This window comes from Cherax quadricarinatus, chromosome 54 (genome assembly GCF_038502225.1).
Source record: "Cherax quadricarinatus isolate ZL_2023a chromosome 54, ASM3850222v1, whole genome shotgun sequence".
NCBI classification, from domain to species: Eukaryota; Metazoa; Arthropoda; class Malacostraca; order Decapoda; family Parastacidae; genus Cherax; species Cherax quadricarinatus.
This window is the reverse complement of record NC_091345.1, coordinates 17334356-17348332: the sequence shown is the minus strand read 5'-3', so window position 1 is coordinate 17348332 and position 13977 is coordinate 17334356. Positions and strand designations below refer to the sequence as shown.

The 13977-nt window shown below is 39.6% G+C and overlaps 1 protein-coding gene across 6 annotated transcripts in view; it reads left to right on the top strand.

Moving 5' to 3' along the window:
• LOC128699228 (protein tipE) overlaps positions 1–13977 on the top strand; it is a 40126-nt gene that overhangs the window by 16684 nt on the left and 9465 nt on the right. For 2 of the 6 annotated variants that reach the window (XM_070096665.1, XM_070096661.1), the window contains one exon: positions 3347–3382. The exons of 3 other annotated variants lie outside the window; for them this stretch is intronic. In XM_070096665.1, coding sequence (XP_069952766.1) covers positions 3347–3382 — 36 coding nt within the window. Of the gene's footprint in view, positions 1–3346; positions 3383–6081; positions 6144–13977 lie in introns of all 6 variants that reach the window. One more of the 6 variants, XR_011393508.1, reaches the window with a different exon arrangement.

Here is a 13977-nt window from a genome sequence, read left to right as displayed (position 1 = left end):
ATACTAATAACAAAGACAACAGCAATAATAATAAAGACATCAATAATAATAATAATAATAATAATAATAATAATAATAATAATAATAATAATAATAATAATAATAATAATAATGGGCATAGCATCTATGACGCAGCTTCTTCGTCGTTCCTAACTAGATAACGACCATCGGTTATACAACCTGAGGTTAAACTCCAGATGTTGATCGTCATGGGTTTATTGATTGTCACTGATTGCAAGAATGATAACCGGGATAAATCCATTATTCACACTGCATTAACAGGTGAAACACTGCTTAAGATAGCAAGACTTACCCATGAATGTTGTATCCCAGAGATATAATACATGTATCCCAGGAATATATGACAGACGTTGTATTTGAGATATAAGTATTCCTTATATAACACATACATGCGAGACAACACAGATGTTGTATCCCTCAGACATAACACAGATGTTGTATCCCTCAGACATAACACAGATGTTGTATCCCTCAGACATAACAGATGTTGTATCCCTCAGACATAACACAGATGTTGTATCCCTCAGACATAACACAGATGTTGTATCCCTCAGACATAACACAGATGTTGTATCCCTCAGACATAACACAGACTTTGTATCCCGGAGGCTTAACAAATGGAATAGTCAAGGCATCACAGGCGAACCAAGAAAAAGCCTAAATAGGATAAATCACCGTGAATCCCCTTTCCTGTATTCCCGTTGGCTACGTTTGTCCATTATCCTTCCCTCCTTGCCAGCTGGCTACATTTATCCATTATCCTTTCCTCCTTGCCAGCTGGCTACATTTATCCATTATCCTTTCCTTGCCAGCTGGCTACATTTATCCATTACCCTTTCCTCCTTGCCAACTGGCTACATTTATCCATTATCCTTTCCTCCTTGCCAGCTGGCTACGTTTATCTATTATCCTTCCCTCCTTGCCAGCTGGCTATGTTTATCCATTATCCTTTCCTATATGCCACCTGGCTCTGCTTATCTATTATCGTTTCCTCTGTGCCAGCTGGCTATGTTATAATAATAATATATTTACTACAAGTACATGTACAAGGTACACAGTCCTAGCTGACATCAATGACATACTACTATATAGAAAGCCGCTTATTATGCTGAGCATTTCGGGCAAATTAGGTCAGTTTTGTCCCAGGATGCGACCCACACTAGTCGACTAACTCCCAGGTACCCATTTTACTGATGGGTGAACATGGACATCAGGTGTCTCATGGAAACGCGTCCCTAATGTTTTCCAGCCGTACCAGAGGAGATTTCCTATACGCCACCTGGCTATGTTTATCTGTTATCGTTCCCTCTGTGCCAGCTGGCTATGTTTGGCCATTATCCTTCCCTATATGCTACCTGGTTATTTTATTATTCTTCCATCTGTGCTAGCTGGCTATGTTTGGCCATTATCCTTCCTTATATGCCACCTGGTTATGTTTACTATCCTTCCATCTGTGCCAGCTGGCTATGTTTGGCCATTATCCTTCCTTATATGCCACCTGGTTATGTTTATTATCCTTCCATCTGTGCCAGCTGGCTATGTTTATCCATTATCCGTCCCTATGCCAGCTGGCTACGTTTATCCATTATCCTTCTCTATACCAGCTGGCTATGTTCATATATTATCCTTCCCTCTATTCCAGCTGGGTATGTTTATCCATTACCTTTCCTGCATCCCAGCTGGTTATATTTATCCATTATCGTGCCAGCATCGTCCCTCTGTATTAATATTACAATGATAAGATACAGTTAGCTTCATTAAAGATTAATAAACTAGATTTTAAGTATTCCTCATACATAGATGATGCACGAACAGACATTGTAGCTCAGGTTTCGTATATTCACCTAGCAGTAAGTAGGTACCTGGGTGTTAGTCGACTATTGTGGGTCGCATTCAGGGGATGGTAGTATAGCAAGGGCTAGGCTTTAAAAGGAGCTGAGATAGGATAACAGCTCTTAGCCCGTAATATTGATGTGTAATGAAAGACATAAGTTAAACACTTAAAATTTTCTGAGGCAAATTCGTTCATTAATTGTTTCCTCTTAAAAAGACCATTGATTTTTACATATATAATTTTCATACGGCTTGATATAGTGTATTTTTTCCTCTATAATTTACGTGATATATTTACACACTTGTGTTCCAATTTTTATACTGTCTTCTGCTTAACTTCGTCTTTTCATGTTTGGTAAAGATTTTTTGCTCATATCTCTGTGTTTCTTCTGACACTGACCATTATACAACGGAAGACATTTCCTCTCGCATTACACCTGTCTTTCATATATCTTTTGTTTTCATCTCCTTATCTACCTTTTTCGCTCTCTTCACAGTTATTCCTTCTTATGCCCTAACCTTGTACCACTTAGCTACTTGCTGGTTTGAAGGCGAATAAAATAAAGAGAGCGACAGGTATGGTAGAGTTCTTACAGCAGAGCCAGACTTGCATTGCACTAATTTTTACTGAGATGACAAAAGCTCACCTGTGATCCATACATCGTATAAATAAAAGTACTCTGCTATAAATGTCTCTGTTCCTGTGCAACGTTCTTGTAGACAACTCGACTAACAAGCAATTCAGTAATCTGATCTGCTGTCATAAGTCAAACTTGGCGATTAACACCAACAAGTATGTAAGAAATATTGGCATGCGGGTATTAAGGTTAAGGCATTTACTGAAAATACGTTTCGCCCACCAGGAGCTTCTTCAGTCCAGAGAACTAGAACCTAATGGGCGAAACGAATCCTCAATCAATGTCTTAGTACCTATATAAGTGTCCTTCTTATGTCTGCAGCCATTATAGCACCATACTTCTGTCATATCTTTATCTATTTGTTAATTTATAATATTTTAGCTATACACTACTAGAGGGTTCTCAATTAAATTCTAATAGCCGGAAATTTATGGACCTATCACCCAAATTTAATATTAGGTTTAGATTTTTTTTGAGCTTATGTAACACTGCTTGGGAGTGCAGACAGTCTGACTGAAGTTAACAGTTAGACTGCCTCTGCTGAGCCATGTTATAGTCAAGAATCAGTGTTTTATAATACTTATATACTTGTTGATATTAATATGATTCTGTTGGTTTTAAATATTTTTGATAATAAACTTCCATTTTACAATCAAATTAGACAATATTCGAATGTTGGGATGTGTGTGCCATGTTTATGAGGATATAAATAGCAGGCAGAACAATAAAATATAAGTAAAATGAAAGTTGAGGAGATTCTGAGGCAACACTGCTCTTATGTAGACAGTATCATGATGAAACAGAAGGGTCAGGCTATGTTGAATGAACATGAATAAGAATGTTATCCATTTCAGCTTCGGACCATCGTTATATCGCGTGGCAGTAACAAGGTAAATTTATATTGTCTTGGTTTAACCTTTACTGATAGCCAATGCTTTAACTCATGCCTGTCTGCACACTGAAATCGGCACAGCCTGACGATTGAAAATTAAGAGCCATCCTTAACTGTGAGCAAACCTGACTACCTCCCATTCCCTAGGTATGATCCGTACCTAGGGAATGGGAGGTAGTCAGGTTTGATCTAAGGAAGAGGCGGGTGTCTCCAGCTCCTTGGATCATTAGCCCTTCACCAGTCCGTACCATTTTTAACCAGCCTTTATAGACAATATTTGGACAAAAAGAAATAAATATAAGAGTCACAACACCTTGGCTGGACCAATTCATAACCGACCCGTAAATTGGAGATGACAACTAGATGAGGTTTTGGTCTGTCTTGGACCATTCTCCAGTCATAATGATGAAAGAAAAAGGAGAAATTAGAAACTCTTCCCTAACGTGAGTTATATCTTTCCTTTTCCTTATCATTTGCTTCATATAGACTCGTCCATGATGGACCGTAAGGTCATCCATTTTACATTTCCAATTTATGGGTTAGTTGTATAACTGAATCAAGAGTTGACGAAATGTCTTATATTGTTGGCTCACATTACAGTTTTTGGCTCACACTGTGTGGGTTTGGGCATCTTTCCACTTTTATGACTTGTTTCCTCCCTTGGCACGGTTATGCAATGTGATCACCCCAAAAAAATTGCAAGTGCAGCAGGAATGCTCTTGTCTACCTACGAGAAAGTTTTGCCTCAGTTATTTCTCTTGAAATGTTCCTCTTTTGCGAGAGAAAGTTACAACTTATCGCTTCACTGTATTAGAATGAGATATGGGCAAATAAATTATGCTTTCGGTGAGTTGAGATGGGCAAAAAGACTAATGAATCCTTTTTAATTTACCTTAGTGACCTAGGCTGTCAAAATCGCTGGTCAAACATCTGTCTCCTTTTGTTGGCAGTATTTTTAATTCTTGTGTAATAAAATCATATCTTTATTGAATTATTTAGCAGCTTACACTTGCCAATATGGAAATTGGTCAGTTTAGAGCTTACGACACTTTACAAAAGTTCAGATTGAAGAAAGTCAAAACTTTCTCGAATCTGTCTATAGGTACAGTCTTTTCATATTGTACAGGCAGACCTTAATAAGTATCGCAATGGGAGATCCTCTCCGTCCAGCCCTAGCCAATCTGTTTATAGAATACCTTGAAGCTGAACGATTCCCATATATTAATTCCTGTTCAGATTCGGTTTTCATATATAGATGACATCTCAGGTGCGTACAGGACAGTGTTTTGAGACCTCGAATAATTTAAATAACGTGAACCATTCCATCACATACGAATAGAAAACCGAAATTCAACTCATACTCTATAATGATCAAATTGATTGGGTTGATGGTAATATTGAAACAACCGTGTATAGAAAAAATCGCAGTAATAAGAGAAAAGGCCTGTATATGTCAGTCTGTGTTTTTGAAGGCTTAATATTACATGAGTCTACGAAGATTTATTCATTAAAAACTTAAACTATAATATTTTCATATTACCTACATTGATTCTTCTTCAGGGCTCATTTTACTGCTAGAAAGTATTTATGTGCAGTTTAGAATCACATCTCTAAAGAGTTTAACAAGTGAGATGTGTGTCAGAGTTGTGCATTACTATAACATACACATACACCAAACACCATCAACAGATTAATAGTTGTATTACACAAGGTATATAATACCGATAAATGTTTAAATTACATACATTTGTAGCGTTAGGAAACTACATATAGGTAAGTTTCGCTTACCAGGAGCGAAATCACACTGGAACAAGATAGGATATAACCCTGAGACGATTTCAAGGGTCACCAAGCCGTGGGTAAGCTTCCCTATTTTTGCTCATACAAGCTGAAGAAATCATGTGACGTATCATAATGGTACTGGGTCTAAAATATTATTTACAAATCATGGTAATATGATAAGTTTATTCCTACAGCAAACGTGTAAGGCAGAAAATCAAGCTTTTGGTTGTAATTCATGTTAAGGCAATAAGGTAAGGAAAAGAAATAGCCTGTGTAGGCCTAAAGAGTGTTTAGATGGGTGGGGAAATGGGACGAAGAGGCACAACACCGAGCACGCTACAGATATCCCAAGGGCATTTATTAGTTTTAACCACTGATAAGCCCCACTGATGCCTTGGGTTACATTTTACTTAATTCCCATTGTTATCTCAGGTTACATTTGTTACTTCGTTCCAACACACAATAACTCCCTTTTAATATCGTTACACTACACTTCGAAATATTTAACATGACAAACGTGCCAATCTACCTGTAAAGCTCTCGACAGATTGCAAATAATTTAACTTCGAACTTAAACAAATTTACGAGTTTAGGTGTGAGACAAGAATGGCAGCAACCTGCTTGGAATAACACCAGCAAAACTGAGTTCAAAAGTAACCATACATAATTGTAGATACATGTAAATTGAGCGTTACTAAGAGTGAGCGTAGGATTTTAAACTGTTTAGTTCCATTATATTATGTAACACAGCAGTACATTTTCTCTTGAGCGTTTTTTCTCGTACAAGTCAAGCTATGCACCACTAACCTGTCGTGTAGGAATAGGAATATACTGATAGCTGCGTATTTCTTTATTGCTCTCATGTAACCAGCCCGTCGTAAAACAACATAGAGATTAACACCATTTTTGTTGCAGCCCATAGAATGCACCTCATGCAAGACATTAATTAGAAGTGATATTGGTGCCAAGTTTATACAGTAAGTGTGAAGCTTAATGATGTGTTTTTTTTTTCCCCTCTAGCACCTATTTCCATCACACCTATGCATGATTACGCAAACCTATCATAGTCAACACTCATGAGTATAAAGAATAATTGTTTTTATGCATGGAGCTCCCTTGATAGATGCCTTAATGCTGGGAAAGGGCTCTTAAGTCAAGGAGTTGGAGTTACTCTACTCTTCCTTGAATAAAACCTGATTGCCTCTCAGTCCCCAAGTACTGTATGTATGGGTTCAGGGCTTCACATTAATAGTAATGTGGATGTAGGCTTTGCCTGAGTTTACACTCATTCTTCAGTTTTTTTTTAAGAGACTCAGTATGATCGTGACTGTTACATACGAGCATATTGATCCTCTATATATGAATGACAAACTTTTCAACAGTTAGCTTAAGAGTCATATGCTTATTTTCTACCCCCATTCAAGGTCTGTGAATTTATATTCTTTTTATTTGATCATTGGTGCGTAAAGTCTGTAAAACAAGTAGTTTTTATTGATGTTCTTGAACATTATTGTAATAATGATTGTAACAGCCTTTTGACCTAAATTTTATGGGGACCCATTTCCAAGGTTTTCTCACAATCACTTAGTGTTGTGTAGACAGTGAAGTAGACAGTGTGTACTCTTCCATATTGCTCTTCATATATGTGCGTATCATGTGTATTGGTGTACTGACGTTAAGTTGCAAGTTATTCATACATACATACCTGCATATATACATACGTACACACGTACGTACACACATACATACATACACACATACATACGTACGTACATACACATACTGTATGTATACATGCAGCTTAGCGTTACTGCACATAGTTGTACCCTCGGATACTAGTCAAGTTAGTGGCCATAATATCGTTCAGTGACTATTTGTCATCCACGTTTTTAGAAGGAATGGTCTATTGATGCTGATTAATATTCCAATGATTTGCATTTAATAAATCTTCAAGTCTTGTGACAACTGTGGATGACTCACGCGAATTTAGTACGTTTTTTGAATAATAATTATAATACTCCAATGGTGTGAGTTTTTGCCAGTGAAAAGCATTATATTTCTGGGGAAGCGTTAAACCCCCAGGGGTTCAAGAACTATCAATATTAATATGTATAACTGCACCACATAAATATTAGTGATCCAGTTTGTTTTTATTAAAATTTTCGAACTGGAGTTACGTCTGGAACGCTATATATATGAATATACTCCACTAATATCGAATTTCACAAGTACTGTAGTTAGTTCAAAAAGTAGTGCATGTAATAGATGGCATGTGAACGTCAATGTTTCCTTACAGACGTTGAGCTCAGATAGCTTGTGCTGGCAGCTTACCTAACTAGGCTGAAACGTTGGATCGAAACCAGCTATTTTCTCTCTATGTTTATTACCCTATTCCAGCATGCGGGCATTTTGGGCAAGGTTTTCTTCTTTATTGATAATGGCATAGTAGGGACACGTAATATTTAGAGAACAGTGAGTTTACCTGTTAATCATAGAGACGACTTACAGTCTTAATAACCCTCGTGTTGTCGTTTACCTTTCAATAGAACCACTTCTAAATCATTTGAGGCAGATTCCGCATGATTAAATTTGTTTCTAGTGTGGTTGATGATCAAACAAATCCCTTCAGTTACTACATAGGATTATTGCCCTCTATACCTATTTAGCTTAACGTCACCTTTCCATTATTTGAGCTTGTAATTAACTAGTGTTTTCCTATTTTTTTCTCTAGTTGGTTTTTCTTCTTCAGGATACCAGCAGTTTGCTTAGAGGTGTTTGTGTTCCTAATTTAGATCATATATTGAGCCTAGCTGAACACTCCATATTTTGCACTGATGCGTTTGTGATTTTCCGGTTTTTTATCAGTATTTAATCTTCTACTGATTACTCAGGTTAAATTGAAAGCATTGCATTAAAAGTGAAAATCAGTAATTTACACGAATTTGTATTTTAGCCAGTATAAACGCCTTAGTTATTTACCCTATGGAATTAAAATTTATTTGTATGTTGATATGAGTATTCCCACTAATGCAATGAATTGATCACTTCCAACTTTAAATTGCAAGTTATATCTATCGTAGATCCCAAGCGGTAAATAAGATGAAAAATAATGGTAAATTATATTATTTCATTTTTTTTTTTTTTTTTTTTTTTTTTTCATCTCGATGCCATATTACTGTGCATAGGACTGTAATTTTGAAAGTTGGTCTTCCTAAATGATATATGTGGTTGAATGATGTATGTTTATTACTGCAGTAATTAACATATATCATTATATACCGTATTTTAAAGGAAAAATTGAGCAAAATCTTAAAATGTAATTTGAAAAGAAAAACATCGATGTATCGAAGTATTGTCACGGTTTTGATATTTTTTCCAAAGCATTGTATGTATCTAACATTGTTACTTGCCAAAAAAAAAAAATACTGCAGATATATGAATCAAGTCATCTTAATGTTGGAGTTAATCAATAACTAATTTAATAATTTTTGTTAAATTATGATAATTAAATAGGGTTAAGTTCCTTGCAGTGGTACAGGAAAGTTGTTTCTTAGTTCATTATGTTAAATCAAGATTGTTAACTTCATAATTTAGCCACTAAAGACATTGAAGAGAACATCAGTTTAACAGAAAAATAATATTAACCACCAGATGTATAAAGATACAAATAAATATAAGTGTAAATTAGTGTGTAATTGTAACTGAGCTTGTAAATGAGCATGCCAGTGTAAGCATGTAAGTGTAAATGAGCATGTAAATGTAATCATATATAAGGATGCACGTGTGAGTGTAAATGAACATATAAGTGTAAATAAACTGGTCCAAGTGTCTTCTCAAGCTGCATCAAACAACTGCTGTTGACATATTTCAGTCTAACTTGACAGCTATAACAAACTATAACTGCACGGGTGTTTCTTTGACATTGCTATGTCTGTGTACAATAACTGTAAATATGTGTTACCACTTACTTGTATCATTGTATGATTCAATGTTGTTCATTATAGCGAGACTTAAAACTTGGCAGCAATGATTAGTAATTTCAAGTTTTTCAGTAAACCTGAAAACAAGTCTTCACTGAGGTTTATTATTATTATTTATTTATACAGGTACAATATTTCTAATTTTAAATTATACATAATTTTGCGACAAGACTAAAAAATATGATAATGTTATTCTATAAAAACAGAGATTTATCGAGGTTTATGAAGTTTTATTAAGCTAAGGCTGGATAAAGCTTGATCGAGCTTATTAAAGCTCTACACAGAGCGAAACATTGTCCTAGTAAAGGCTACATGTATCTTTGTTTTTAATAAAAAATAAAACTTATTTCATTATTTTTTTTTTTGTTTTGGTTTTGAGGCTTTCAGATATCAAAGATTGTTTTTAAATATATAACAACGAAATCGGAACTAAAATATGTGCCAAAGATTTAAGAGAGAGTAACGGGGGAGAGGCAACACAACTTATAAAGCCAGAATGAAACAATATTTTATTTTTATCAGTGCAGTAGTTTAGTATATTGTGTAAATTTATTTCATATTCCCGGTGTTACTTTCAGCATGTTGCTCCTTCGTTCGGTTTAGCTCACATTTTCAAGGTTCGATTCATACCAGGTCGAATTCATAAATAAATACATTCAGATATAGTACTATATTAGATGGTTGTTTGTTGTCTTATGGTGATAAAAGGAATTATTCGTTTATTATTATTATTATTATTATTATTTAGAGAAAAGAGCTGAATACGGAAGGGTCATACAATGTCTGGAGAATGGGTGGCAGTCAGGCTCGATCTAAGGAAGACAAGTCACGTTCCTTGCATCAGAATCCTCAGACCAGCATAAAGGAGACGTGAGGCTATGACCCAGTCAGTGGTTCAGGATCAGCTGGCTACCCCAGCTGTTTTCCAAGACCATATAGACTATATGAGTACAATATTTTAAGCTCTACTTTTATACCATATGAACTCTAACAAGTGCTTTAATATAAAGGGCTAACTATAACTCCATATAAATTCTAGAAGAGATTCTTTATCAGCGAGCACGGAACACCATCCTGCACTCTGCCACTAGAATGGTCGAATTAAGGAAAGTGGCAACCTGTATTATTTAGGGATGTCTGCAGCAGGCCTCTCTCCGAGTAGCACTTCACACGCAGTACACGGTACAGCGGGAGCATCGACACTATGCCCAGCCCTTCTAGGGCAGGCACCTACGGGTAGGTGCCTGAGCCAGAGCTTTCAGCTCACAAGACTGTCATTCCCATTAGCCCTTTTGGGCGGGGCTGGCAGACCAGAGAGGCCTAGCTTCTCCCTATGAGCCCCGTGAGGGCGGGGAATGGGGCTAGGCCTGGGGACAGTTGGTCCCGGAGATGAGGGGTACGATCGACACCATGCCCTGCCCTAGAAGGGCTGGGTGCCTGAGCTCGAGCTTGTAGCTCACAATATGATGGGTTACATGTGCCTCCTCCCATGGAAGACTTAGGTCTCAGACACTCCCTAGACAGGAAGCCAGTGCCGGGCCACCACTTGGAAAAGGCCCGGGCCGGGAGAATACCGGCGAATCTTTAACAACAAACAACAGGCCTCTCTGCACCGCTGTCATAACTACCTTCCATCATTACCAGCAATAACAGTGTTGTTGTAGACTGAGACACTAATGCAGCATAAAAGATTCCCATATGTTGCATTAGTGCCTCGGTCTTAAACTTGTCGGTTTCAAAAGCATTTATCACAACAGTGTTGTGTGGTGTGAATGTCGTGCTGAGGACGGTCACTGTATAGGTGTGAATGTCGTGCTGAGGACGGTCACTGTATGGGTGCGAATGTCATGCTGAGGACGGTCACTGTATGAGTGTGAATGTCATGCTGAGGACGGTCACTGTATAGGTGTGAATGTCGTGCTGAGGACGGTCACTGTATAGGTGTGAATATCATGCTGAGGACGGTCACTGTATGGGTGTGAATGTCATGCTGAGGACGGTCACTGTATGAGTATGAATGTCATGCTTAGAATGTGAAACGAAGAAATTAAAGATTGAGGCGGTATGAAAGGAAGAATTCAAAGAACCGGAGAGGAGTTCGTCGAGAGTGTGTGGTCATGCAGAGAATGTGTGGTCATACAGGGAATGTGTGGTCATGCAGAGAATGTGTGCTCATGCAGAGAATGTGTGGTCATGCAGGGAATGTGTGGTCATGCAGAGAATGTGTGCTCATGCAGAGAATGTGTGGTCATGCAGAGAATGTGTGGTCATGCAGAGAATGTGTGGTCATGCAGGGAATGTGTGGTCATGCAGAGAATGTGTGGTCATGCAGGGAATGTGTAGTCATGCAGAGAATGTGTGGTCATGCAGAGAATGTGTGGTCATGCAGGGAATGTGTGGTCATGCAGGGAATGTGTGGTCATGCAGGGAATGTGTGGTCATGCAGAGAATGTGTGGCATGCAGAGAATGTGGCATGCAGGGAATGTGTGGCATGCAGGGAATGTGTGGTCATGCAGAGAATGTGTGGCATGCAGAGAATGTGTGGCATGCAGGGAATGTGTGGCATGCAAGGAAAGTGTGGTCATGCAGAGAATGTGTGGCATGCAGAGAATGTGTGATCATGCAGGGAATGTGTGGTCATGTAGAGAATGTGTGGTCATGTAGAGAATGTGTGGTCATGCAGAGAATGTGTGGTCATGCAGAGAGTGTGTGGTCATGCAGAGAATGTGTGGTCATGCAGAGAGTATGTGGTCATGCAGAGAATGTGTGGTCATGCAGAGAATGTGTGGTCATGCAGAGAATGTGTGGTCATGCAGGGAATGTGTGGTCATGCAGAGTGTGTGGCATGCAGAGAATGTGTGGCATGCAGAGAATGTGTGGCATGCAGGGAATGTGTGGCATGCAGGGAATGTGTGGTCATGCAGAGAATGTGTGGCATGCAGAGAATGTGTGGTCATGCAGGGAATGTGTGGTCATGCAGAGAATGTGTGGTCATGCAGAGAATGTGTGGTCATGCAGAGAATGTGTGGTCATGCAGAGAGTGTGTGGTCATGCAGAGAATGTGTGGTCTTGCAGAGAGTGTGTGGTCATGCAGAGAATGTGTGGTCATGCAGAGAATGTGTGGTCATGCAGAGAATGTGTGGTCATGCAGGGAATGTGTGGTCATGCAGAGAGTGTGTGGCATGCAGAGAATGTGTGGCATGCAGTGAATGTGTGGCATGCAGGGAATGTGTGGCATGCAGAGAATGTGTGGCATGCAGAGAATGTGTGGTCATGCAGAGAACGTGTGGTCATGCAGAGAATGTGTGGCATGCAGAGAATGTGTGGCATACAGAGAATGTGTGGCATGCAGAGAGTGTGTGGTCATGCAGAGAATGTGTGGTCATGCAGAGAGTGTGTGGTCATGCAGAGAATGTGTGGTCATGCAGGGAATGTGTGGTCATGCAGAGAGTGTGTGGTCATGCAGGGAATGTGTGGTCATGCAGAGAGTGTGTGGTCATGCAGAGAATGTGTGGTCATGCAGAGAGTGTGTGGTCATGCAGAGAGTGTGTGGTCATGCAGAGAGTGTGTGGTCATGCAGGGAATGTGTGGTCATGCAGATAATGTGTGGTCATGCAGGGAATGTGTGGTCATGCAGAGAATGTGTGGTCATGCAGGGAATGTGTGGTCATGCAGAGAGTGTGTGGTCATGCAGAGAATGTGTGGTCATGCAGAGAGTGTGTGGTCATGCAGAGAATTGTGGTCATGCAGAGAATGTGTGGTCATGCAGAGAATGTGTGGTCATGCAGAGAGTGTGTGGTCATGCAGAGAATTGTGGTCATGCAGAGAATGTGTGGTCATGCAGAGAATGTGTGGTCATGCAGAGAGTGTGTGGTCATGCAGAGAATGTGTGGTCATGCAGAGAGTGTGTGGTCATGCAGAGAGTGTGTGGTCATGCAGGGAATGTGTGGTCATGCAGAGAGTGTGTGGTCATGCAGAGAGTGTGTGGTCATGCAGAGAGTGTGTGGTCATGCAGAGAATTGTGGTCATGCAGAGAATGTGTGGTCATGCAGAGAATGTGTGGTCATGCAGGGAATGTGTGGTCATGCAGGGGATGTGTGGTCATGCAGAGAGTGTGTGGTCATGCAGAGAATGTGTTTCATGCAGAGAATGTGTGGTCATGCAGAGAATGTATGGTCATGCAGAGAATGTGTGGCATGCAGAGAATGTGTGGTCATGCAGAGAGTGTGTGGTCATGCAGGGAATGTGTCGTCACGCAGGGAATGTGTGGTCATGCAGAGTGTGTGGTCATGCAGAGAGTGTGTGGTCATGCAGAGAGTGTGTGGTCATGCAGAGAATGTGTGGTCATGCAGAGAGTGTGTGGTCATGCAGAGAATGTGTGGTCATGCAGAGAGTGTGTGGTCATGCAGAGAATGTGTGGTCATGCAGAGAGTGTGTGGTCATGCAGAGAGTGTGTGGTCATGCAGAGAATGTGTGGTCATGCAGAGAATGTGTGGTCATGCAGAGAATGTGTGGTCATGCAGAGAATGTGTGGTCATGCAGAGAGTGTGTGGTCATGCAGAGAATGTGTGGTCATGCAGAGAGTGTGTGGTCATGCAGAGAATGTGTGGTCATGCAGAGAGTGTGTGGTCATGCAGAGAGTGTGTGGTCATGCAGAGAATGTGTGGTCATGCAGAGAGTGTGTGGTCATGCAGAGAATGTGTGGTCATGCAGAGAGTGTGTGGTCATGCAGAGAGTGTGTGGTCATGCAGAGAATGTGTGGTCATGCAGAGAGTGTGTGGTCATGCAGAGAATGTGTGGTCATGCAGAGAATGTGTGGTCATGCAGAGA